Source organism: Phodopus roborovskii, unplaced genomic scaffold (assembly GCF_943737965.1).
Source record: "Phodopus roborovskii unplaced genomic scaffold, PHOROB, whole genome shotgun sequence".
Classification (NCBI taxonomy): Eukaryota; Metazoa; Chordata; class Mammalia; order Rodentia; family Cricetidae; genus Phodopus; species Phodopus roborovskii.
This window is the reverse complement of record NW_026126482.1, coordinates 1,495,906-1,520,834: the sequence shown is the minus strand read 5'-3', so window position 1 is coordinate 1,520,834 and position 24,929 is coordinate 1,495,906. Positions and strand designations below refer to the sequence as shown.

Sequence of the window (24,929 nt, the reverse complement as noted above, 5' to 3'; positions counted from 1 at the left end):
CAGAAATTCCACCCTGAGCAGTAAAATCCCGTTCAAGCTCCGGAACTTCCAACAGCAGCTTGCCCTGGAGCCAGGGCAAGGGAAAGAGACTGTCAATGTGATCCATCTGTCTGACTTGTGTGGCTAATACAAGCTGTGGGATCTGCTGCCAGGTTGTATAAAGATCACAGCCAACCCCTATTCACTCTCCTATCCTCCTCTCTGTCACCCTTCCTTCCAAGTGGAGAGGGGTGTGTGTGTGTGTGTGTGTGTGTGTGTGTGTGTGTGTGTGTGTGTGTGTAGGGGGTGGGGGTGGGGAACACCTCACAGGGCAAATTTGGATCTGTTTGAGAACAGAAAGCCACAGGCCAACCCTAGGAGGCTCTTCGTGAACAAGCCCTGGGGTGGGCGTGGGGGTGGGGCACTTTCTGGGCTCGGGGGATGGGTGAGCCCACCAGCTCACCACACACAGCTGGGCTTGGCCTCTGTAATCAAAACCACCATTACAGACCTGATACTTTGGCGTACAACTGTAGAGGCACATTGGAGGAGAAAACAGGGCTCTGGTGACCCAGAGCCTTAGGGTCTGAGCACTGCCTGGAGGGCGCACTCCACAACACCCTACCAACTCTGCTCCTCACTCACCTCCCAGGTGCTCAGAAGACCTGCCCCTGTCTATGCCTGCTTCAAGAGATGAATTTTACTCCATTTCAGGACACTAGGGGGGACTTCAAAGACCAAAAAAAAAAAAAAAAAAAAAAAAAAAACCAAACTAAATGACAAAAATGCATGTTCTGTGAATGCTTTCATGGCGAATGAGGTGTCTGGGGTTGGGGAGCAGGAGGTGGGGCTGCCCTTAAAACAAAAGCCTTCCTCCAACTGGGTCACCAGGGGGCCCTGTACTTCAGGGGCTGGGGGGAGGCAGGCAGAGGGACCACCAGCGTGGCAATCTCCAGTCTCAGACAGACTTTTTCACAGTAAGGTTTGTACAGGCAGCACTGAGCAGATGTTATTTTATGACCCAAGGCCCTGCCCCGCCCCCATTCTGGAAAAAAAATAAACAGAAGGAGGACAACCACTCACCAACCCCTACCAGGGGCCTGGCCTGTTAGCCAAGCCAGGAGAGGGGAGAGCTTTTATGATTCTAGACCTGCGTGGCTCTAACCTTCCCCTTGGCTTAGTGTGTGGTGTGTGTGTGTGGGGGGGGAAGGGGGTTTGTGCTACTCCAGACAGTGCACAATCCTTAGCATTAGGTCAGTTCTAATGCTCACCTCCTGAGAGACCATTCCTACTTTACAGATGAAAGAGCTGAGGTCTGGAAAGGTTAAACAGTCAGAGCTAAGCTTTGAACCCAGGCAGTGTGCTGTCCACAAGAGTCATGTGACTCAGCCCAGGAGGAGCAACATCTGGCGTCAAAGCAGGTAACCAAGGGCATCTGTGAAAGTTCCTTCACACAGAGAGACCTCTGCACTATGTACGGAAGCTGGAGATCAGAGATTCGGGTCTGCCCTGCAGCCAGGTCAGAACACATTTCCTACAATGCTGGCCCCAATGCACACTCTTCGGCCACTGCCTTTATGAGTTGACTGAGCTCTTTTACAACTAGTTCAGTATTTTCTGACTAACCACTGAAAATCTCAACACCATGGGCTAGACACCAAGCACTTGCCCCCTGGCTGACATGTACATTCCAACAGTTTATAGCAAAACCTTACATTTCAGCTGCAGTCCTCTTAATAGAAACATTTTACCCAGAAAGTTATTAGTCTGCGCTACAGGAGTTACCCAAATATACAAGCCCCTAGAAGTGAAATGATAATCTATTTCATTCCTGTAATTCAGTATGAATTAAAAATAAATGCCACCTGTACATGATACACAGTTACACGTCACCTCTAACTTCGCCTCCTTTCTGTACATGTTCACAGATGTCCTGTGAGCACTGGGGATCTATCTCGAAGGAAGAGTGCTGCCCTGGGCTCTACCTCAGGACCAACGTTTTGAAAGTGGCATGAGACAATCCCTGTGTTTGCCATTAAACACTTTTCAGGAATGAAAAAAAACAGAGTAACGACCGGAGTGTTGACAAAGACCACTGATACTGCATAGCTGAGCAGACTTCAACAACAAAGTATCTGGGAGAACAGCACTTAGATAAGAACTGCTTCCTCCAAAGAAATGTTCAGGGACCTGAGCAACCACTCAGGACGTCTGGAAATCACCTCTGCAGCAAAGAGCCCTGGCATCTGTGAATGGTGCTCGGAGGGCCCACAAATGCATCACAGCTTCAGGGCTGCCTGGGATTCTGACACCTTAGCACGCACTGACAACAGTTTGGCTACGTACTGTCTGCTCAGCAACCAAACAGTAGTCCAAATACACAGATATCTACACATATGGATGTGCTGGGTCTTACCCAGAGACTGTCTGTAAAACTGTCTTAAGAAGACCGGCCTTCAAGCTGCCTAGACACAGGGTCTGTGGCGCCTTCCAAACCCAAGCCTACCTCACCATAGGGAAGACACTGACTAAAGACATGGAAGAGCTCCTTCAGCACAGCAGACCTCTTTGTCATTTGTTATTTGCATGTCTTTGGTCAGTGTGTGTGTGTGTGTGTGTGTGTGTGTGTGTGTGTGTGTGTGTTGTGTGTGTGCGTGTGTTGGGTAGGGGGTGGGTGGAAAACAGAGACTGTTTGGCTCTTTGTTAATTCACTATTTAAAATAAAAAAAATAATGCACTTAGAACCTAGTGTAAAAAAGCAACACTTGGGGTGAACTCAGGTTGATCTCCTGGGCTGTAACAATAAAATGATACTTTCTCCCCTTCCCGCAAACCAAGTGGGACCTGGCACATTTGTATGAGCAAATTCTAGTCACTGCTCAACACCAAGTTGTTTGTCACCTAATGCAGACTCATAGGGAAACCGGATGCCTGATCTTTACATGCAAGAGTACTGACTTAAGACAAAAAGGACACTTAAATATGTGTTTAAATAAGCCTAATTAAGTGGGGAATTAAGACAGCCACTGGGATAATCTAAGCCAACAAATGCTAGAGTTGTAATTGCTTGGGTGCTCCAATAAGAGCAATTTTACTGGGATTGTGTGGATAATGGTCTTGATTGTCTCCTGTGCTTTACGTGTGTCAACATTAACAGATGTTCTGGGAACCACTGAATGCGTTTATATTCAGCCAGTCAGCAGTTGCAAGCAAATCTAGTCCATCTTACATTTTTCTCCCACTGACTAACAACAAACACTTCCTAGAGATGTGTCTAAGGGTAAAAGGCCCTTGTACCAAACCCCAGGATCTGAGTTCCTTTCCCCAGGAAACTATCTTCTGGTCTCAATATGCACACCATGGTATGCACACGGACACCCTCACACGGATCATGCGCAAATCAACAGGTAAAATGGAAGCAGGGGGTGCCCCTTCATGAGACAGCAGGATACGGGTGTGCATGTCTAGGTTCATCACCAAACGGAAGGACAGTTGGTATGAAGCTCTTTAGAAGGTAACGGTGTCAAAGGTCAATCTGAAGAGTGAAACACACATGCCGGGTGGGGGTGAGCGATCTCTACACCTTGCACTCAGATTTGCTATGAATCCAAAGTATCTGAATAAGAACCTGAAAGATGCCCAAAATATGCAACGGCTGACCCCAAATCCACTGTTAACGGTAGGCTGTAATTTAGCAGACAGCTCAGAAAGAAATCCCATCAAATACTCCAGTTTCATTCAGTTGCCAAACTAGCCACCGTCCAAAAGGAGAAGAGTAAATAAAAGTCCCCAGGCTCCCCTGTTTTCTAATGTCTTCCCCCAATGTGTGTTCACACACGCGTCCTGCTCACACAGTTCCAAGTTTTTAAAGCCAGAGTCGGGAGACTGCCACAGAAATCAGGCTGCAGAGGCAGAGGTGCCCAGCAGTTAAGACCACTAGATGCCCTTGCAGAGGACCTGGGTTTGGTTTCCGGCACCCACAACTCCAGGTTCAAGGAATCCGGTACCCTCTTCTGGCCTCAGGGACCAGACACACACATGATGCGATGCACACACATGCAGGCAACACAGACACACACACACGTAGAAGTTAAAGCCCTTCCATTATGACGGGACACTTTCACACAGTGGGCAGGCGGGAACCACTCACTGAGGGTGAGTAGAGAGGACAAGTCAGAGGACAGCAGCAAGCCCTACCTTGGAGCCAGTCTCTGAAGTAGTGCAGCCACATCTGGGGAAGTTGCTTGTTCTCCTCCAGCATGACATACTTCACGTTGCTGAAACTCTTATGAAGGTCATAAAGGAGGTGTTGGATATTTGGGTAGTCTGCTTTCTGGGTGACTATATACATGTTGTAGAAAGAAAAGTATTTGAACTGTGCAGCAATGAAGTCATATTCTCTGGTTTCCCGAGGGACGATGTCCGTGAGGTCCAGTCCGTCTCTCACTCGTGTGGTTCCATAGAGGCTGACCCCCAGCAAGCCCAGGAAAAGGAGGATTACGACAACCTGCAACAGAGAGAAAGAAGGGTACTGATGAGACCCAGAACAGCACCCCCGATTCCTCCAGGGCCGGCACCAACCGCCTCCAGCCTTAGTGTGTCAGGCCAGGGGTCAGTCTCCCAGAGGGAAAAACATAAACCACCCTAGACCTCATGAAGAATAAAAATTTCTATAAAGTGAAGTCCTCATTTACATTCACAGTTAACATCTGCTACGTGGAGCCTCCCCATGTAGCACTATGCTCAATTTAAGTGGCCTTGAAATTTGCAGTCTAACTCTGGTGGGCCCATCCTGAAGCACACACGCCCACGATGACGGACCCCAAAGGTGCGACAGTTCACATGCTTTTTTTGGGGCAGGGAGCCACACGCGGTAGAAGGTTTACCTTGGCTTTGGGTTTCAAGAGGAAAGGAGCATAGTGCTTCTCTGCAAACGAAGACAGTGTCCACTTGGTGCAGGGGAGCTCGAGGCAGGGAAGGCTGGAGTCTGAGAATTGGGAAAGCAGGTCCCTGGTGGAGCTGGTGCTCTCGGGGCTCTGACAGCTGAGGGTGTCCTGGGTGACGGTGACAGGCTGCACAGAGATCTCGGATCTTGGCTCGGCAGTGGTGTAGTACACATGTGTATGAGGGTCGTACTCTGTGCGGAGCTGAACGGTGGATTGCATGGTGATGTGTGTTTCGTGGGCGAAGCTATGGCTGCTGTAGGGGGGTGGGGGGCTGTAACGGGTGTTACTGTGAGGCTCTGTGTAGGCCTGTGGTTCAACCTGAATCACCCTGCTGACACAGGGGCTAGAAGACAAGAGAGAAACACGTTGTAAGTGTGTGGCTATGACGGGGGGAGGGGCTTTCGTTTCTACTGAGGACTGATGCGATCTATCCACTGACGGCACTGACTTGGGAGAGAAATGTATACTGTTTCTATGCAAGCATCATCTGAGTGCTTGGGACACTGATACCAACGACACAGTTGATCCTGAAATGATGATAAACGTCTTCGAAGCACAACTCCAAAGAACTAGAAATACTAAAGACAAATTCCAACACCCTGCGTTTCTAAACGGGTCGTTTTTAGCATCCCCTCTGCTCCAAAAAGCTACCTTACAGTCCAGAACAAACACAGCTCATGACAGAAGAGAAGGCTGCAGGAAGCAGAATCTCTAGGGGAGGAAGAAGTGTGGGAGCTCACATGTGCCTAATAACCTTCCCTGCCCCCATCACACGAGCCCAGACCCTGTTAGCTACATTCAATTCCCTCCTGAAGACTGGAAGTGTTCTCTAAACAGTCTTTCTATATGCCCAGTAAAGGCCCCAGGACCCTGAAAACAACGTACCTTGTAAAACAGCAGAAAATATCCAATCTTCTGTCTTCGCGTCTGTATAAATCCATACTGAGAATCGCAGGAAAAATGAGCAGCACCATAGCAAAATTGAACACCACTACCACAGCAGCCTGGAGCAGGAAAACAACGAAAGCGGTCAACACCCCTCCCAGTTAGCATGTTGCTTTATCAGCAAAGACTTTTTAAAGAAACTGTTACTTCATGTGTGTGTCTGCCTGAAAGTACAGGCACCGTGCGTAAGCCGTGCCCTCCAAGGCCAGAAGAGGGTGTCAGATCCCTGGGACCAGAGTTACAGTCTTGAGCTGACGTGTGGGTGCCGGGATGAGAACCTGGGTCCTATAGTAGAGCAGGCAGTGCTCTTAACCACTGGGCCATCTCCCCTGCACCCCGTACAAAGATGTTTAGGACAGTACTCTCTCAACAATACTGCTGCCACCTAGAGAAGCAGAGTTAGCAGACCACTAAGAGGCTGAGTGTGACTGACATAGTTCTACCCCAGAAGTTATAGAGGTTGGAGTGAAACCACTACCTACTAACCTAACCAGATCACATCTACAAAGCAAGGGAAAGAGAAGACTTGAGATCATTTTACTTAAATACAAAAAGAAACATTTCCCTTCTAGGACACTTCTAAGAGTTCCCACAACCCTGATTAATAATCTGTACATAAAGTAGATCAAGTCTATCAACGTGTCACCTTTAAAACATGAAACAAAATTTCACACATGTCCCCTGAGGTTTTTTAATAGGCACATTCCAAACAGCCTCAGGAGCAGCTTGCGGGGTGTGCTGGTGAGCAGCAGCCAAGGTCAAGGAGAGTTAAGCAGAAAGAAATTCCTGTGTGTGATTATAGTCTGTAGAATAAATAAGTATGGATTCAAAAGCCACTCTATAACCTAGAATAAACACATGGTTAGGTTCTGCAGCACTCGGGAAAATCTCCTGCTGACCTAGTAAAAATTGCAAAATTGGGCTGTTATTAGGCAAAGCCAACAGGACATCTAACAGGCAGTCCTGTTCTGAGATGTGGACAAGAAGCAGAAAAGAAAAAAATGGAAGGGGAATGCTAAATAGCCAAGAAATAACCAGAAATTTGTTTAAAAAGTAAAAATCTCCTGTAGAGCTTTCCAAGGACAGTCTCTGTGACCTTCTTAAAACAGGAAGATTGGGGTGGGGGGGGGCACTGACTAACTGCTGGTACCAAGAATTAAAAACCAAGAGACACTTCACAAAGGGCTTTTTGAAGGGAGTATAGGTTTATGTCCCAGGTGAAACAGCAAGCTGGAAGAGATGCCCTTCAATAAAGAGCCCCCTGTTAAGTCTACAGAGCCATAAAATAGCCAAGTCTTTCCTAGTCGATCTTAAAAGGACCTCATCAATTCCAACAGAACAGGTTTGCTACAGCTCAAATGCACATGTAGGGCTCTGAAGGCTTCCTCACAAACAGCACATCTGTGTGACAAGTTCCTGTCACTACTGTGACTGGACACACCCTCTAGGAGATGCATCCCTTCTCTCTAAAGTCAAGTCTGTGCTGGGTGCTGGAGAAGCAAAGAGAGCTAAGACAAGACTTGCCCACGAAGCTACAGATGAATCACACCCAGGGCTGAGATCTGCCACTTTAAAAAGCAGGTCCCCCAGCAGCTTAGGGAGTGCGTGCTTGTGGGTTGGGGTGCACATGGTTGGTGCAGGAAGGCTTCCTGAGAAAGAGTTAAGAGGATGAAAACAGGGTCCAGGAGGAACACGGAAGAGGCATGACGCTTGGCTGAAAAATACAGGGCAAGAGAGGCATCCCTGACTCAAGCTACTCAAGTTCTGAGGCAGGTGATTGGAGGCCAGGCTGACCGCATGCACCGACTGCATTCCCAAAGTAACCAGTATGTGGACCGTTTGTCTCAGACAAACCGAGGCCTGAGGCTTCCCAGCCAACCAGATTCAAATGGAGGTCTGATGCAAAGCCCTCATCCTAACCAGTTAGGATGCTCTCGCCAGGGACGGTGACTTCCTGAAACGGCACAGGCGTGGACTGCTGAGCAACTGGGTGCAGGGAATTCTGGGAAGAATGAGACTCAGGAGGAGATTTTCCATGAAATCAGTCATGCTGGGGCTGAATCCTATTAGCCTTTTAATTCCAGTCATGTTTACAGCTCAGGAGTGGGATGCAGAGATAAGCCCTAGGCATCTCTCAAGGGCGAGGGCAGAGACCCTGAGCCACAAAGCCTCACAAGCACGGGGACAGCAGGTGCTGCCACGGCAACACGCATCAAAAAAGTCTGAGGGGCTGCTATCTCTGCTCACTCAGGCGGGAGCAGAAGGAAGAGAGCCCACAGCAATGGCGTTCCTAACCTCTTTTTTGATGATGTGTTACATATATTTAGGGGGAACCCCTTCCTAAAAAAGAAAATGAACGCTAAGTGCCCCCTCCTCAACCCCGTGGGTATCAAAACCTTAAAAGTGACTAGCAAGGATTTCTCAAGACACAGTGGCCTCTGCAAAGGAAGATGGAGAACTTCAAACAACAAAAAGAAATTCTAAGTCAGGGAATCTGATGGGCATGATCTTGGCTGTGGATTGAACTCAGTTATTCTGCTCGGAGAAGCTGTCCCCACCCCCCTACACACACACACCTGCAGCAGGACCCTAACCTAAAACCTTTTACTGGCATGGATGGGTGGGGGGGGGTTTGGGAGTGGCAGGGGCAGACTACTTCTTTGTGGGGTTCTGGGTTCAAATCCCACTGCCATAAAGAGGAAGGCGGGGGGGGGGGTGTGTGTGTGACAGGGACAATGCCCAGTAGGTAAGAGCAGTCACTCTGAAAACCTGAGGGCCTGATCGCAAATTCTGTTGTGTAACAGTTTCCTCCAGAACCGAAACACATTCTATCCTGCAGGAAGCTCTTTTAAACAGGAACGTAAACAACTCAAAGCAGCATCAGGAAGTCCCTGAAACCGATTAGACTCACTAAGGGCCCTCCCTGGCTCAGTAAGCAGCGCCAAACTACAAAGACTTCCAGACAATTGAGCTGCAAAGAAGAGATCAAACCAGCTGTCTGGAAGAAGCAGAGGTTTAGACACGGAGATACTTGGAAAAGACACTCTCCAACACGCCGAGCTGGTTCCCAGCTTTGCGAGCTGTCTGTCACCATGCTGAGGCGGGCTTTGGTGATGCAGCTGTCTTGGAGTCATTTCTGCTCCTGTAAATACTTTGGTCCGTCATAGGTTCCCTATGTGGTGTGAGTAGACACACGTGTGTGTTTGCAACTCCCCAGGAAAAGTTTGGTCATACAACCAATTCCCAGTATCCATATAAAGAGCTGAATACTGCTTATGCTGCCTGTCACCCCAGAACTGGGGCAGAGATTACTGGCCATCCAGCCCAGATGACTGATAAGCTTTGGGTTCAGTGAGGGACCCTTTCTCCAGTCAGAGAATGAAGGAGGAAGATGCCTGATGTCCTACTCTGACATCTGTACATGTATATGTGAACGAACACACACACACACACACACACACACACGAGAAAGACACACACAGACAGAGACAGAGAGAGAGAAAACAATAAACACTGAAAGCAAACCATTATCATTAGAATGAGTTAAGGTCTTGGCCCGGGGATTTTCACTCACTGAGGAACAGACACTACAGGGAAGGCTGGTCAGGAGACAAGCTATTTCTCTGAGAGAAGGAACAAGGAACACGCCACTATTTAGTCAGGGCAAAAGAAACAGAAAAAAAAAAATCATCTAAGTTTCACAAGAGAAAATTCCAGATGCTGTCGGTGGCTATGGATGACAGACACACACAGCGCAAAAGTACTCATGTCCTGTAAGGTACTTGCTTACCTTGGGAGAACTTAGCGCACTGGATTTTCTAAAAGGCTTTTCTATCCTCGGGGAGAGCCCACACCGTAGGGTGTCATTAAGGGAGGAGAGTTTGCCTTGATGAAGCTCCAGTACTGAGAGGGGAGGAGAGCATAGAGTGAGGCAAGGGAAAGGCGCGAAGAGCTGACAGACAGAGCGGACGGAGCAGGTAGTGCACAGCGAGGAGGCAGGCGGAGGAAGAGAGAATGAACGCAGGGCCCCTTATTAAAGGACTCCAGAATCATCTCCATTCCAGAGTTGGCTGCACACGAGCAAGAGCACACAGACAGAAGAGCGTGCAGCGGATGCATGCCCGTGCAACGTCAGCTACCACCAAGGCCACAGGCATCTTTCCCCTTATCTTTCCTATTACAAACCCCTGGTCATCTTCATTTTCTTGTTGTCTCAGTTTCAGACTTGACCTCATCTGGTAACCATTGCTGACTGTACCTTCCACAGATGTTTATCACAACAACCCCTTTTCTGATTTTTTTTGGTTTGCTTTTTTTCTGGAGTTGGTGCTTGTGGCTGACAGGGGCTCTCTCATAAGTCTCAAGATCTTGCACTGTTAAGGAAGTCTTACACCTCACGCATAGAAGGCCGCACCTCACCCACAGCGGGGGCCTGTACTGGTAGAGAGATGAAGCTCAAAACACCTAGGGGACTGTTTCTACTTAGGTGACAAATGTGGAGTCAGTCACCTTCTCTTTCCGGTCATGGTTCTTAGCACCTGTTGGGTGAATGGGCACGAGGGAATACAAACTTAACAATAGTTTCACACAAATAACATCAAGGTGGCTTCCTTCAGGCAGCTGGCCACCCCATGAGTTATCCCAGTCTAAGAAAAACGGAGATGTATGCTCCCTTCGGCTGAAGCCTTATAAAAAAAAAACTTCCGCCATGTCTTAAACTACCCCACCTGAAAGTCTGCTGCTCTGACTGATCCAGGGTTCCTATGAGTTACAACAACTACAGCTCACAGCTGTTCCCCTCACACCTGGGAATTGATAGTCCGGGTATGAGAAGACCCGGCTGGGACGGAACTATCAGAGCAATGAGTCCAGCAACACGGCCTTTGCACGTCGTAAGCGGCAGGCACTCTAAGCTTGCTTAGGCAGCCTAAAGAAGGGAGGAAGTAACCAAGGAGGACGGGACAAAAAGCAGAGGCCAACAAAGGAAAAGGCATTGGGGCACAAGAATCCCCAAGAGATGCCCCTTACAGGATACAGCCAAGTGGCCAACACACCTTCATACCCAGGGTTCAGACGCCCTATCTGCACACACCAATACAATCTTCTAGGGCCTTGAGGTGGGGCTGTTTAGGGAAGGGAAGTAGTCTTGACATAGGATCCAGCCAAGGAGGACTTCAAGGCACATCCCTGGGCCCGCCGACCAAAAACTACACAGTACAATTCCGCAAGCGAAGGGTACCTGTTTTGGAAGGTGCTGGGTCATGCTCTGAAGCACCCACCCAACAGCATCAAGATCCAAATGCTGATGGCAAGCACATGATTTGTAAAATAAGTGCCGGACCCAAGTAAAGCAGAGGGGAGGAGGTGCTGGACAGCCAAGCCACAGGGTCCCGCCCACTGCAAACTCACCTGGAGGGAGAAGGCTCGAAGTGCAGGGATAGGGATTAAGGCAGCCATGAAGAAGGCAGTGACATTGCTGATGGAGGTGAGGGCCACGCTGGCTCCTGTGCGCTTGAGGCACTCCCCGGTCCTGTCCTGAGGAAGACAAACCACAGTGCTGAGGGCTGTGGCCTACACTACACACCCCGCTAAAGCACGTCATGGCGGTTTCTAGTGCCGGCTGCACTGTGTCTAAGGAATGAGGAGAGGCTACGACCAGTTTGACCCCACTACCAGGACCTGCTGGGTCACGTGTCCGTCACCCAAGTCACAAAGCCGGAGGTAATGATGACTTGAACGCAAACTCGTTAGGGGAAGGGAAACCACAGACGCAAACTTGGGCTTTGGGAAGGGACGGCACACGTGAGCTACAAATGCTGAGACACCCACACTTCCACGGGCTCCCTAAATGGGGCTCTCAGCATTTCTCGAGGTGGCGCGTCATTTGACCGGAGACCGACCAGACGGTGGGAAAACCACAGGGCACACTAAGAGAGTGGCTTTGAGCGGGCCCCCAAACTTCCTTCTTTTCTCTCACTGTTACCTCAAACGGAATCCTTTTGTTTTGTCCTGTTTCACTGAATGCGTGTGCCAGGAGGAAGACGTCATCCACACCAACACCGAGAGCAAGAAATGGCAAAACCTGCAGCAGACACAGGCAACCATGGCATTAGGCAGGTAAAAATCCCGCAGGGAAACATTGCTCACAGTGTCCCACAGGTGCCAAAGGTGAGCTTATGCCGGTTCGGTGTGCAATGTACTTATCCAATAGTTTGCATCCCTAAAACCTTTCAGTTACAACTCAGAGATGTTCTCACAAGCCTCCAAGGTCCAGGTACAAGAACTTACTTTAGAATTATAAGTGAAAAGCCTCTATATAAAGCTATAGTTCCCAGAAACCCCTATACAAGCTTCAGTGAGAAACTCTGAAAATACAAGATGGTGCCTCCATGCCGACGGGCTCCAGCCATCGTTGTATTCCCCGTGTGAGTCTAATGCCTACTGGAGTTTGGGAATCAATAAACGACATAAACTATTCTAAGTGAATGTCTCTAGCCTCCGAGAGCATCTCTGGAACCCCCTCCCCCGCAAAAAAAAAAAAACACCCCAGTTATTAAATGTGAGCTTGTGTATATGCGCGTGAAGTGTGCGCGTGGACATGTGTGCCACAGCCCGCTGTCTGCAGGTCAGGGGACAATTTTGTAGCCATACAGATTGAACTCAGATGGGCAGGTTGGCCTGGCAGGTGCCTTTACCCACTCCACCAGGCTTTTAACCCACAGACCAGACTGACCCGCTGAGAGCCGGACCTCCCCCAAGAGAAAGGGCATCCTCATAGAAAAGGTTTCTTCAGGCGAGATAGACACACAGGGGCAGAGGGCAGCAACGCGTGGCCCCTATAGTACCTGAGTTGTCGCAGCGTTAAAGGAAATCCCGATCAGGGAGCAGAGGCCCAATCCTGCGGCCACTGACAGCGCGACCAACAAGACGCCAGCCAGCCCCACGGCACCCTGGGACTTGGAGCAGTCCCAGCGTAACATGGTTAAACACGCATAGGCGAGCTGCAAGCAGAACAATTGGGGGGGGGCGGGGCGGGCGCAAAGGGGAATCACAGAGAGCAGGTGGGGGAAGACACACAACAAGAGGCAAACATTAGAACGTGTAGTGATTCTAATGTCTCCCCCACCCACTGCCCCACATCCAAAGGTAAGAGCCTATTAGCTCCAAAAACAACAAAATTTTACACTCCCAACATCACACAACGAGGGGGGGGCACCTCTGCAGTCCTTACAAGGCTGAGCTGTCCCTGTCTCGGGTGAACTTGTACGTTACTTAAAAAGCAGGAGCCATCATAGAAAAAGAACTAAAACCATGAAAACCAACCCAAACCAAGCCGACCACCCCCCAACCCACGGGAAGCCCAGAGTTACCATCAGTAGGTAGCCGCTGGCCACTCGGATGACACTGACATCGGAGAAGGATTTTAGGATGTCGTCCAGGGTTGTGGTGGTGAAGGAGAGCACCTTCTGAGTGGAATTAGGCGCAACGCTTTGGTGAACCACCTGTGGTCAACAAGACAAGACTAAATTCCCAAAAGGAATTTAGAGCACCAACACAAGGTCCCAGAGTTCAGAGGATGGGGGAAGAGAAACCTCCCTCCATCGGTGATTACAGGAGAGCAGGCAACCCACACAGTGGTTACCTGGAGTGCCCTACTTTGTAAGGCCAAGGTAGTCTCCCCTCCACAGCCAGACTTAATCCAAAGCAACTCGTCCTTTCAAATCCCACCTCCCCCACTTCATTTGCTGGCTAGTTTCAAAAGGTCACAGGCAGCTCCGTAGAGGTCACGGTTTGGGAAACAAAGGCCAGCCTTCTGTCACATGACCTGACCAAGGGGCCTGCTGTAGCAGCAGCTGTGAACAGACACCTTTTCCTGCTCAGCCAGAGGTTAGGTTTTTTTTTTTTTTTTTTTTGGTGTGTGTGTGTGTGTTTTTTTTTTTCTGTTTTTTCCTTTTTTACACGGTTATGCCTGGGCTCTGGAGTCTGTAATAGTTCCTAGGCGTGTTTCAAGGCGTTGGGAAGAGTGTCTCTTCAGACACTACTCCCAAGTCTTAACAATGGCCAAACAAAGAAAAATCAAGCTTGCATCTCATGCCTGTGTTCAGAACTAAAACCTGTATTGAAAGTTAATCCGAGGGAGGCTGGGTGCAGGGGTGTTAGGCCAGCAATGAGGTGGCTGAGGCACGAGGATAGCAGGTTTGAGACTGCCTGGACTGTATGCACAGTGAGACTCAACAGCAAAGAAAACCCCACTAAACCTAATGGGAACCGACGTTTTCCATGAAGAACGGCAACCAGGAAAGGAAGGCTGGACTAACTTACAAGTCCACGCTGATGTCAATGCAGGGGGGGGGGGCCTCACCTCCACATAAGTCCTCTGCCACGCCTCCAAGATGGCTGCTGCCCTATCCTCGTTCCAGTTGATATGAGAGACGTATTCGTAGCCCCTGAAGTGCTCGTACATTTGCTTGGGAGTCATTAACTGGAACATGGTCTGCAGGGCATGAGCGCTGTGTCGGGGTAAATAAGACAGAAGGCAGATCAGCACCACCAACACCAACAAGCTGTGCGTGCAACACGCCATCCCCAGTGAGCACCCCCAACTCTCCGACGTCTTCCCTCCTCTGCGCGCACATGTTTCCATTCAAACAAGGCCAGGATGGTTATTGTATATAATAGATTGATGTACCATATTAAAGGTGTAACCTTACAAACCTTTTACAGATAGGCCCCAAAATTAAATTAATAGGCAATTTCCTTTCTCAGTTCCTATTCCATGAACAGGAAGGAGAGGGGAGTAGATAGCTTGACCAGATACACTGGGCTCAGCCACGCACTCTCTCTGCGCAGAAATCCCAGGGGGAGGAACCTCAGACGGAACACCTGACACTTGACTGACGGAAGTCCTATAGGGCCCCCCCCACCCGTCTTTGACTCTGAAGAGCGCATGGCACTGATACCACTCAACTCCACACTACACCTGGAGTTTTCTTGCTCTATTAGTCTACATAAAGGGCAGACCTTTCAAAACCCTGCAATCAACAACCACAGCTCTGATGGGAACTACAAATCCATTCTAGAAAACTCCCCCTCCACGGGATTTCTTTGCAAGCCGGTCTGAAGTGCTAATGGTTTTCCCCCAACATTGAATGACACTGGACAGCCAGCTAGGATTGATGTGAGTCCAATGTCTGTGCACAAGAACAGCGGCACAGGGTGGTGTGCGGTGCCGTGTTGGATTACCTGACCAGTTTTCCAGTGGCATTCTTGACTGTGCCACCCACAATCAACTCCTCCTGCCAATGCATATACTTCCTGGATAAACCTTGACATCCACCATTCAAAACAAGGGCCACATCAAGAGGCTGCAATGAAAAGACAGCCACATAATTACGGGAATTAGTAGGCAGGTCACATGCCTCGTTAAAATCCAGTGCGTTGAGGGCTTGTTTGTTTCAGAGAAGGCATTAATAACAAGGCTAATGAGGGTTATGCTAAATCTTAGAGCAAAACTTAGTCCTGTAAACAACCTTAGTTCCATACACTAAATTAAAAAAGAAACAAAACTCATGGCCAAGGGAATCTTTAAGATGAAAATAATAAAAGAGAGCTGTAAATGAAACAAGACAGGGTTTTTTTTTTCCCCCTGCACTCTCTGGAAACTCACTTTGGTTGAATTTTTGTTGGGGGCTGTGGCAGGGCAATCTGGGTCGGCTGGGTTGAGGCAGGGCCGGTCCATGTACCCGTGGCCAACTTCAGCTTTATTCAGCATCTCCTCCCAGCTGTCCACTTGGTAGTTTATTTTCTTTAACTCTTCTAGGAATTCCAAGGGGTCAAAGTTTGTCCATCGCAAAGGAGGCTTACCTCTGCAAAAGAAATTAAGAGGGGAGGCCATGAGAAACCGGCTTCAGACAGGCAGGAGGGCACCAGGGCTGCATCTGCGCAAAATAGGCTATTCAAAGCAAAATTCTGGGACTTGGGTAGAAAGGGAAAATACAGTATTTCTGCTCAACAAAGTCATTTACGAACAAATCAGGAAAAGAATTCACGACTGAAGAGGAGAAACACAGAGCTTGCAAATTAACAGACATCAGAGACTTTTAATCCCCTAATATTGTATTTATATATATATATGAATGAAGATCCAAACTTAAAACCCAAAAGAGGGAAATCACAGTATTACCGTAGTAACTTTCTAGCTCAAAACATGCTTTCTAAACGTCACCAATCAAAGTATCTGACCTGTAGCCTTCAACAATCCTCTCTGACAGGCTGGCAGTGGGGTGGGTAAGCTCCCCATGGGCTCTGCCATCACCGCCATCACAGCTACTTCCCCCACACTCACTTTGGAAATTGCGCTGTTGACAGACCAGAAAGGCTTTTGGCTGCCTGTTATGTGGTTCAAACCGCACTGTAGCTGCTTAACCAGGCTGAAGTCATTATTCAGACTCTCCCAACCAGAAAACACAAAACCCCTTATTTCCCATCTAAAACTGTACACTGAAGGTCAGAGGATGGCCACACTGCAAATTGCTTTTGCAGATATGTGCTAGCCAGGACGGAAACAATAACCCAAGCACTAACTCTTTCGTAATTAGCTGAAAAAGGTCTACACTGAGTAACCATCATTCTTTAAACGATGTGGTATATGTAATTCCCAACTGCTGTCCTATGAAGCATCCCTTGTCATGGCCTTCACAGAGGGCACATTTCTCCCTCAAATATCATTACCACGAGCCAAAGAAGGGTTAAAATATTACTTTGCAGGAAGATCTTGAACTTTAGCTTTAAGTATTTCTTTGTGACATGTTCCAAGTAATAAATTCTCTTCTTAAAGGTCTGAGCGACGGTCTGCATCATTGCAAGCATTTTTATAAAAGAGTTTTTTAAAAATTTGCACAGACTGCACGATAATTTGCATTTTATTTGCATATAAATAGGTTGGTAAAAGTGAATGAAATTTAATGATGCCTACAGAACTGTTTTTGAAAAGAGAAAAAACATTCTGTTGAAATCCCTTCTTCCCCCACCATTCACTCAAAAAAAAAAAAAAAAAAAAAAAAAAAAGGGGGGGGTGCTCGGACTTTCAATGTTTTTATTTCTTGTCCAAAACTGAAACAGAATAAACAATAAGCCACACCGGAAACTGTCACAGAGCCCAGCAATAAGACACTCAGGGTACACTTACAGGAGGTACGCTGTCCCTGACTGCAACTTCGCCCCTTCCCAGAAGCAGTCCAAAGGTGTAATGATTAAGCAAGGGTAAAGGTACTCTATTATCTGTCAAAGCAAAAACAACAGGAATGCATTAGGCCAACGCTCACTGCTGGGGTGGTTCCCAGAATTGAGAATGTTCAAGAAAAGAACGTACCTGATCCATGTAACCTGTCTCTGTGATAAGTTCCCCCGATTTGTAGCACAAATGTTCCAACTTCCATTGCCTGTTGGGATGAAAAGCAGAGGAAAATGATAATTAAAAAAGAACAGAACACTCTCACTGCAAAGGAAATGAGCTCAAAAAACGGGAGCAACAGGACTTATCAAAAGGCTGTAATTTCGATCACGTTGAAGCATCTGTCAAAACCAGCAGAGCTTTTGCCAAGCAGAAAGCTGGCAAGCTTGCTTTAATGAATAGATAACACTGGATCGTAATTAACATGTGGGGTGTTTATGTAAATGAATGCTACCCAAGTACTTGAAAAGTCTTGTTTCCCTAAGTGTTCTACCAATAATCTTGTTTACACCATTAATCTGCTTTTCTACATACATTAAACAACCTGCAGCAATCCAGTGGAATTATCACAAATTCAAAATAAGTGGAGCTTGAGTTAGTGTAGCAAGTATTGGGATATACTCAGGTGGGAAAGTGTTGCTGGCTTTTTTTTTTTTTAACCAGGAGATGTTATTTGTAGGTCATTCCTGCTCTTAATTACAAACGTTATAAACAACTCTGCCAGGTAGACTGGATTCCCAGCCATAACAATAAACCCATGGTCTATACATTAATTTGATTTTAGTATCTTTAGGAGAGTGTTCTGTAAACCCATGGCTTTTGCAATGACTTCAGGGAAATAAGCCTTACTCAAAAATAATCATTTGGAAAGAGTAGAGATGGGCAATCAAAGGGATGAAAATAAAAATTAACACGCACTACAAACTGGCCTGTCTTCACCCAAGGGTACTTTTTGCACTTTGTGCTCTTCTTCCTATGCTTCTTTCTAGAAGTTTCCTATCTTTCACTCAGTGCCCTTTTGAAATTACACCTTCCTGCTAATAAGCTTTCTTTGCCTCTCTTTCCCCAGTATAAAGGCTAGCATTACCCACTCATTCATCCACCCACCTTTCCCATCTCCTTCCCTCCACTTATCAGCCTGCTGATCATGTAGGCATCACACACACACACACACCACACTCTCATTAATCCTGTGTCGTGCCAGTATGAATATCCAACATAAGCAGGTTTCCAATGCCAACCAATGAGCTGGTTCTCTCCATGTGTTTCCTTGAGAATGATACTGTTGATCCTTCATTGGGTGTGGATACAGAAGAAAGGGTTTGAAACCCGGATTCATCATTTTAACAACCCTAGGGTCTTGGACAAATGCTTCATTTGACTTCATTTTAATTTTTTTCCATCTAAAATGTACATACATACATTGACTATGCAAGGGTTTGTTCCTGTGCTAACTTAACTCTCTGAGTCCATCTTAAGTTACTTGAGAAGGATGTGACTTCACAGTTGGGAACCTTAAATCTTGTCCTGAAGCTTATGAATGGCAAGTGCATCAGAGTAGGCATTAACATCCTGATGTATGCGGGATTAACCCTGGGCACACCAGGTTCTTCACAGGCCTTTGACCCCAAATTCTGCCATCTAGACCAGTTACTTTCTCTGCAAGGTTCACCACTGATGGAAGGAGAGCAGGATGCTGAAATATGTCCACACACTTCCCAAAGCCTTTTCCTACACACTTCTGATGTTTCCCCTGCTCAACAATGGGCCAGGGGTGCAAGTGGCCTCTATTCTGAAGTGACTGACGATACAGACATACTAAGGAAGAAAGAAAGAAAAAAGAAAGGAAGGAAGGAAGCGTTAATTTTGTTTCAAAACACCTTTGAAAGGTGTCTATATGAATCGACCTCACTCAGACATCCCAGAGAATTCCCATTGAAGCTCAACACACACATCCCTCCATTTGCTTTGTAACTCAACATCACCTGTCTGTGCAAAGTAAGAAAACTGACTTCTTCCTTGTCTCTTCCCTCTCATCTCTCTCCCTCTGCCCTTCAGATTGGTGACTGAGACTATCCAAAATATAACTGCTCCAAAGAAAGGGTCGGTAATAGAGATAATCTACCAAGTTAACAAAATAATCAATTAGGGAAAAAAGTATCTTAAGCAATGAGATAAAGCCCAACTGTGTAGCCACCACCCCCCTGACCCCAATGACTGACATTCATTTGTGGACCATGCCAAGATATTTCTTTGAAATACATTATAGGGCAGGAGAGATGGTTCAGAGCATTTGTCGCTCCCACAGGTAACCAACCGGGTTTGGTGCCCATAACCACATGGCAGCTTACATACTTTAATCCCACTTCCAAACTGCACACATGTGCTACATAGACACACATGCAAACAAACAGTCACACACATACATACATACATGTTTGAACACTTTCCTCATCTCAAAGTCTGATACCTGAAAATGTCTAGAATCTAAACCTTTTTGACAACCAACATCATGTCACAAATAGAATACTCCATACCATGAAACTACATTTTATGCACAAAAAATAAGTAGTAAAATATTATACAAGACATATTGAAACATAAATCAATTCTTTCTTCAGTCTTGGACATTGCCCCCAATAAATCTTATTACCCACATGGAAATATTCCAAAATACATTTTTTAAATGTCTGAGACACTTCTGGGTCCCAAGCACTTTAGAAGAGGAAAAGTCAATGTCTAGTATGTTGCTAGTAAAGTCTAAAAACAAATCAAGATGGGGAAATGTTCAATGGTAGCAGCGTGCGACATGTATGAAACCCTGGGTTCTAAAGGCACCAGGAAACTGTTGGAACTAATTTAATAATCCAAAGGCAACATTATTTATGGGGGTGACACAGCTGGCCTTACCTGTTATACATGTAGACGTGCACACGGCTGGCCTGGAGTGCTGAGTCCAGGTGTTGTAGGAGGGCCTCTGTAGTTAGGACGTTAGCGCCTTCTTCTTTTGGAGTCTGTATCATGAGTTGAGGATTAAACATAGCCTCTTCTCCTATCTTCTGCCGGGTATAATTTAATTCTCGACTCACTCGTCCACCAACTGACAAACATGGATAGGTATTGGTCAGAACAGAACATACCTCAGAACTGTGTGTCTTGTTCCCTAAAGTCGGGTTCAGGAACAAAGGGCAAACTGGCATTGTTGGCTTTAGGAATTATAAGCCTAATAAAAGTAGTAGTCTCTAACCCCAGTGCCTGTCAAATACCCAAATCTGCTGGATGCATTCTGATTAGACACCATGAGTCTAAGGGGAAGAGGATGGGAAAACTAAATACACCTCCCACCCCCATTGCAGACCAGACCAAAACACCTTTAGTCTCTTTTGTTTGTATAAACAATATGCCTGCAGCACATTTCATGGTAAATACTGTAATTTACACTTCTCCTAAGTAGTCTAACAAAAGTAACAAGGACAAGTTTCTCCTTTGGAGAAAAAGCAACAAGGGAGGTGGTCAGTTAGTGCTGAGAACATAACCTGTGGGCAGATGAAGACTGTGATTCAAGTCAGAAAGGCAGGGAACTCACAGCTAGGGAAACAATGTATCAGTCATGGCTGTTTGTCACAGCCAGAGGAAACAATGTATCAGTCATGGCTGGTGCAAGTAGCCCCTGGAACCTGGCTCCATGAGGATTACCTGGTCAGCATCCAGAAAACACAGGCCTCAGGCTCTGAGTCACCTGGGGGAGTGCTACCTGTGATGCTGGACCTCCTACTGAGGTCAAGGAAATGTACTAGCCTGCTCTTCTACAAGTTTGACTAAAGCTAGGAAGGCTGGCAAGCGGGTCCAGTTGAGTGTTTTTTAACTTCTTTCCCTCTGGATCTCCTTTCTGTGTACTTATGTTCACTAAGTTTGGGAGCAAACCACGGTCAGAACACCACCTTTGTGCTGACAGGCATCTTGGGAAGAGAGATGTCAGAGGAGCCTGCCTTCCATGTGCACACAGGACAAGGCAAATAATGAAGCTGGTCTGAATAGTTCCCAAAGTCACTGATAAGCTCAGAGTTTCTGAAACACAGACCTCCCCTCTGGCCATAGCTTGGAAAGAACTCAGTGAGCGTCACTTTCCCACGAGGAGGAACCCTTTTTCTTCAAGTTTAGTATTCAAGGACATAAACATTTGGTTTGGGAAAGTAAGTAAGTACTGAGAACAGTGGGGTGTTTGGTTCTCTTGGCATATTTTATAAACAAGGGGGGCAGGCTAAAAAGCAAACAATGCCCTCATTAGGAAAACTAGTGCAGAGTCTTGAGCTGGCAGGACCCTATGTGTAGGTCCACGAAGCCGCCAAGGCCACCATGGAACTCAGAGGTGAAGCTAAAGTATTGTATAGCTGTTGGAGGAGGGTAGCAAAGGGTTCATAAAAGGTATTCGAAGTGTGCAGACAGCTTGACGAACGCCAAAGGGGAATGGCGGAGAGTTTTACCAATGTCATGTTATGGAAAAGCAGGACTAGGGGGGGTGTGGCTTGGAGCCTGCCTGGCATTCACACGGTCCTGAGTTCCAGCCTCAGCACTAGGGAAACTCAGAAACATCCCCTCCCATCCTACCCAGAGACAGCCTCTTGTTCACTGTGGCCAGAGTCAGAATACACACTTTCAGCCAACTAGCAAGTGAATTTGACATCTGCCAGCTTAGAAGCTCTGGGAAGCACTTCTGAAAAGCTGCAAGGCAACCCAACATCTGCTCAGCCTCTTGTCATGTTTGCCCCAAACCTGGGGACCTCCCCCACCCCCTCCCCCACCCCCTAACCAGTTCCCCCTGCCTCCTTGTAAGCAGATCCTGGTCAGCACACTGTGCTTCCTTTTGCTTTTAAAATTAAAACTCAGGTGACTTCAAACCTAGAGGTTAACAACAACAACTTTAAAGATAAAATAAAATCAAACAACAAAGCAGAGTCTCTCCCTCCCCCAGCACACAACTGCTTTTTACATCGAGGAACTTTCTGTGCAAACCAAGACACTTTGACCAGGCTTTTACCCCTGACCCCAGGGGCCTTAGCAGAGAAGTCTGTCTCCTATTTACAGCCCCCAAGATGAGTGCTCACCAAAAAAAAAGAAAAAGAAATCCACTGTACAGCACATGTCACACTGCTAAGGACATCGCTGTACGCTTTCAAACTAAACTCTCATCATAGTGGGGTTTCAGAAAAAAATTCTTGCTGGGTGGTGGCGGTCACATGCCCTTATTCCCAGCACTTGGAACGTAGAGGCAGGCAGATATCTGAGTTTGAGGCCAGCCTGATCTACAGAGTGAGTTCCAGGATAATGAGGGGTATACAGAGAAACCCTGCCTCAGGGAAATAAATAAATAATAAAAACAAGCAAACAAAAGAATATTCTCAAAATAGAAAAATGTAATTCATGGGTCCTGTTACCACCGTATGATGTGTGTCAAAATAAATGCTCTTTAAGAAACTGAACATCCATTCTATCATTATGGGTACACGTTTTTTGTTTTCTTTGCTCTAGTGGGTAAACATTCGTGATTATCTTTTTAAAAGATGTAACATTCCCAATCACTTGTATTTGTGTTGTGTGTGTTGGGAGGTATGAGCTATGCACTAAGATGAGGACATCAGATTCCCCTGGAGCTGGAGTTACAGGTGGTTTTGAGCTACCCTAAGTGGGTGCAGGGTACCTCTGCAAAAGCTGTACGCTGTCCTAACTGCTGAGCCCACTCTCCGATATGAACCTTACGTATGTGACAATCAGTAACAGCCACTGCAAGATCACAACCATCAGCGATAAAGTGGACCCAGCAAACAGCTGAAACTCTTCAGAGAATGCATGCCGAGTCCCACCTATGACTACTGATCTGTGTACTTGTGCCTCTAATGCAGCTACAGTTTAGGCCTAACATTTCACTTTATATTTAACTCAGTGTTTTTGCCAAATGACTAGCTAACTTCAGTACACCTAGCTGCTTTGTTTCATGTCACCCATAGGTGTTTAAACAACTCAACTCACCCAGCCAATATCGACCTACCTCTGGGTGCATAAGGTATATGGCATGTGGTATGCACTAAGAAGTAGGAATGCCTAGTGGGCAGGACCAGGCATTCCACTCTAAGGCTCTGCTCCAAGAGGGCTACAGGGCCAGCATCATGAACAGGCAATCCCAAGAAAACCAAGTGTCCTGAAGAAAAATAAGGTGGTGTGGGGGTGTAGGGGAGAGAGAGAGAGAGAGAGAGAGAGAGAGAGAGAGAGAGAGAGAGAGAGAGAGAGAGATCATGCTGACGCTTGATTTCTCCAGGGAGAGGGTGACTAGAACCTGGTGAGATCTGACTAGGTTATTCATTTGCTTGCTCCAGGAGATCTAGCTCCTGAAATGCAGCCAGCACCACCATGTCCAGCACCCACCCTGTCTTACAGTGGCACTCACCCTCGGCACTGTGAGCAAGGTACGAAACGGAAGCCTCTTGGGATGGAGCAATTTTACAGACTCACCGGCCTTGCTAGCTGTCTTGGCAAACGCCTATGGTGAATTACAGTGAAAGGACAGCCTGACTTTGCTGCCTGCCATTCTGATGCTCTGAAGTACCACAGAACCCACTTCAGATGATTACAGCCTTGCAGACAAGAGCTGGTCTCCTACCCTCTGACTTAAAAAGATCTGAAGGGTTCAAGGGCTTGGGGTGTGTGTGTAGACCCCATTTACTACTACCTACACTAAGTATCAAAGTTCTGCAATCTAAAAATAATTTGCTTGGTGTTTAGGATGTAGTTTGGGGATAGACGTTTTGACAGACACGTAGGAGACCCTAGTTCAATTCCAAGAATGAACGACTGAACAAATGAATTTAATTTTAAATGGCATCTCTTTTCTTCTTGGCTACTTGAGACTGCCTAAGAAACTTATTTCTATTAAAATCCTTGTCTCTTTCCCACCTCCAAAGTCTCTCTTGCCTAGTTTAAAAAAAAAAAAAAAAAATCTAATGCTTACAAAATAACGTAGAGGAAGGTACCTATGCAACAAAATGATCCACATAACTCAGCATTCCTCAATTAGCTATAGGACCAGTGAACCATAGTAGCAGCCATTGATTACTGAGTAATGGTCTCTGGATATTTACCTGATTTCTTTGAGAAGTTTACTCATTTTTAGTTTTTTGAAATGCAGACTTCCTTGTAACAAGACCAAAAAAGAAAGAAAGAAAAAAAGAAAGAAAGAAAGAAAGAAAGAAAGAAAGAAAGGGAAGTAGAGAGCAAAGAAGAAGCGACAAGTGAGAAGACAAGACGTCCCAGACGTATGGATTAAAAACAAACTTCAGGCTGGGCGTTGGTGGCTCACGCCTTTAGTCCCAGCACTTGGGATGCAGAGGCAGGCGGATCTCTGCGTGTTCCAGGAGTGCCAGGAGAGGCTCCAAAGCTACAGAGAGACACCCTGTCTCCAAAAAAAAAAAAAAAAAAAAAACCCCAAAAACAAACAAACAAACAAAACATAAAATCAAACTTAAGGGCTGGAAGGCGGCTCAGCAGTTAAGAGCACCTCCTGCTCTTCTAGAGGACCTGAGTTCAGTTCTCAGCACCCACATCGGCTGATTCACAACTGCCTGCAACTCCAGTTCCAGGGGATCTAATGCCTCTGGCCTTCTTGGGTATGGCATCTGCATACCCACATGCAGGCCACAGCCACAGACATATAATTAAAGATAATAAAGAAAGAAAAAATAATGTCAGTTCAATGGCTGGGGGAGGCGCTCAGGCAACAGAGTGCTTCCCCAGCAAGAAATCCCAGGTCCAGTCACCAAGCATGGAAAGAATAT

The 24,929-nt window shown here is 46.8% G+C and overlaps 1 protein-coding gene across 1 annotated transcript in view; it reads right to left on the bottom strand.

The window, feature by feature from the left end:
* The window catches only part of Ptch1 (patched 1), a 54,903-nt gene that overhangs the window by 15,552 nt on the left and 14,422 nt on the right, over positions 1-24,929 (bottom strand). The window contains exons 3-15 of the mRNA XM_051194136.1: positions 20,014-20,203; positions 17,242-17,311; positions 17,059-17,150; positions 15,538-15,736; positions 15,114-15,235; positions 14,233-14,380; positions 13,241-13,372; positions 12,716-12,871; positions 11,854-11,952; positions 11,280-11,405; positions 5,811-5,929; positions 4,866-5,268; positions 4,177-4,486 (exon numbers count right to left, since the gene is read on the bottom strand). Of these exons, the coding sequence (XP_051050093.1) occupies positions 4,177-4,486; positions 4,866-5,268; positions 5,811-5,929; positions 11,280-11,405; positions 11,854-11,952; positions 12,716-12,871; positions 13,241-13,372; positions 14,233-14,380; positions 15,114-15,235; positions 15,538-15,736; positions 17,059-17,150; positions 17,242-17,311; positions 20,014-20,203 (2,166 nt within the window). The remainder of the gene's footprint in view (positions 1-4,176; positions 4,487-4,865; positions 5,269-5,810; positions 5,930-11,279; positions 11,406-11,853; positions 11,953-12,715; positions 12,872-13,240; positions 13,373-14,232; positions 14,381-15,113; positions 15,236-15,537; positions 15,737-17,058; positions 17,151-17,241; positions 17,312-20,013; positions 20,204-24,929) is intronic.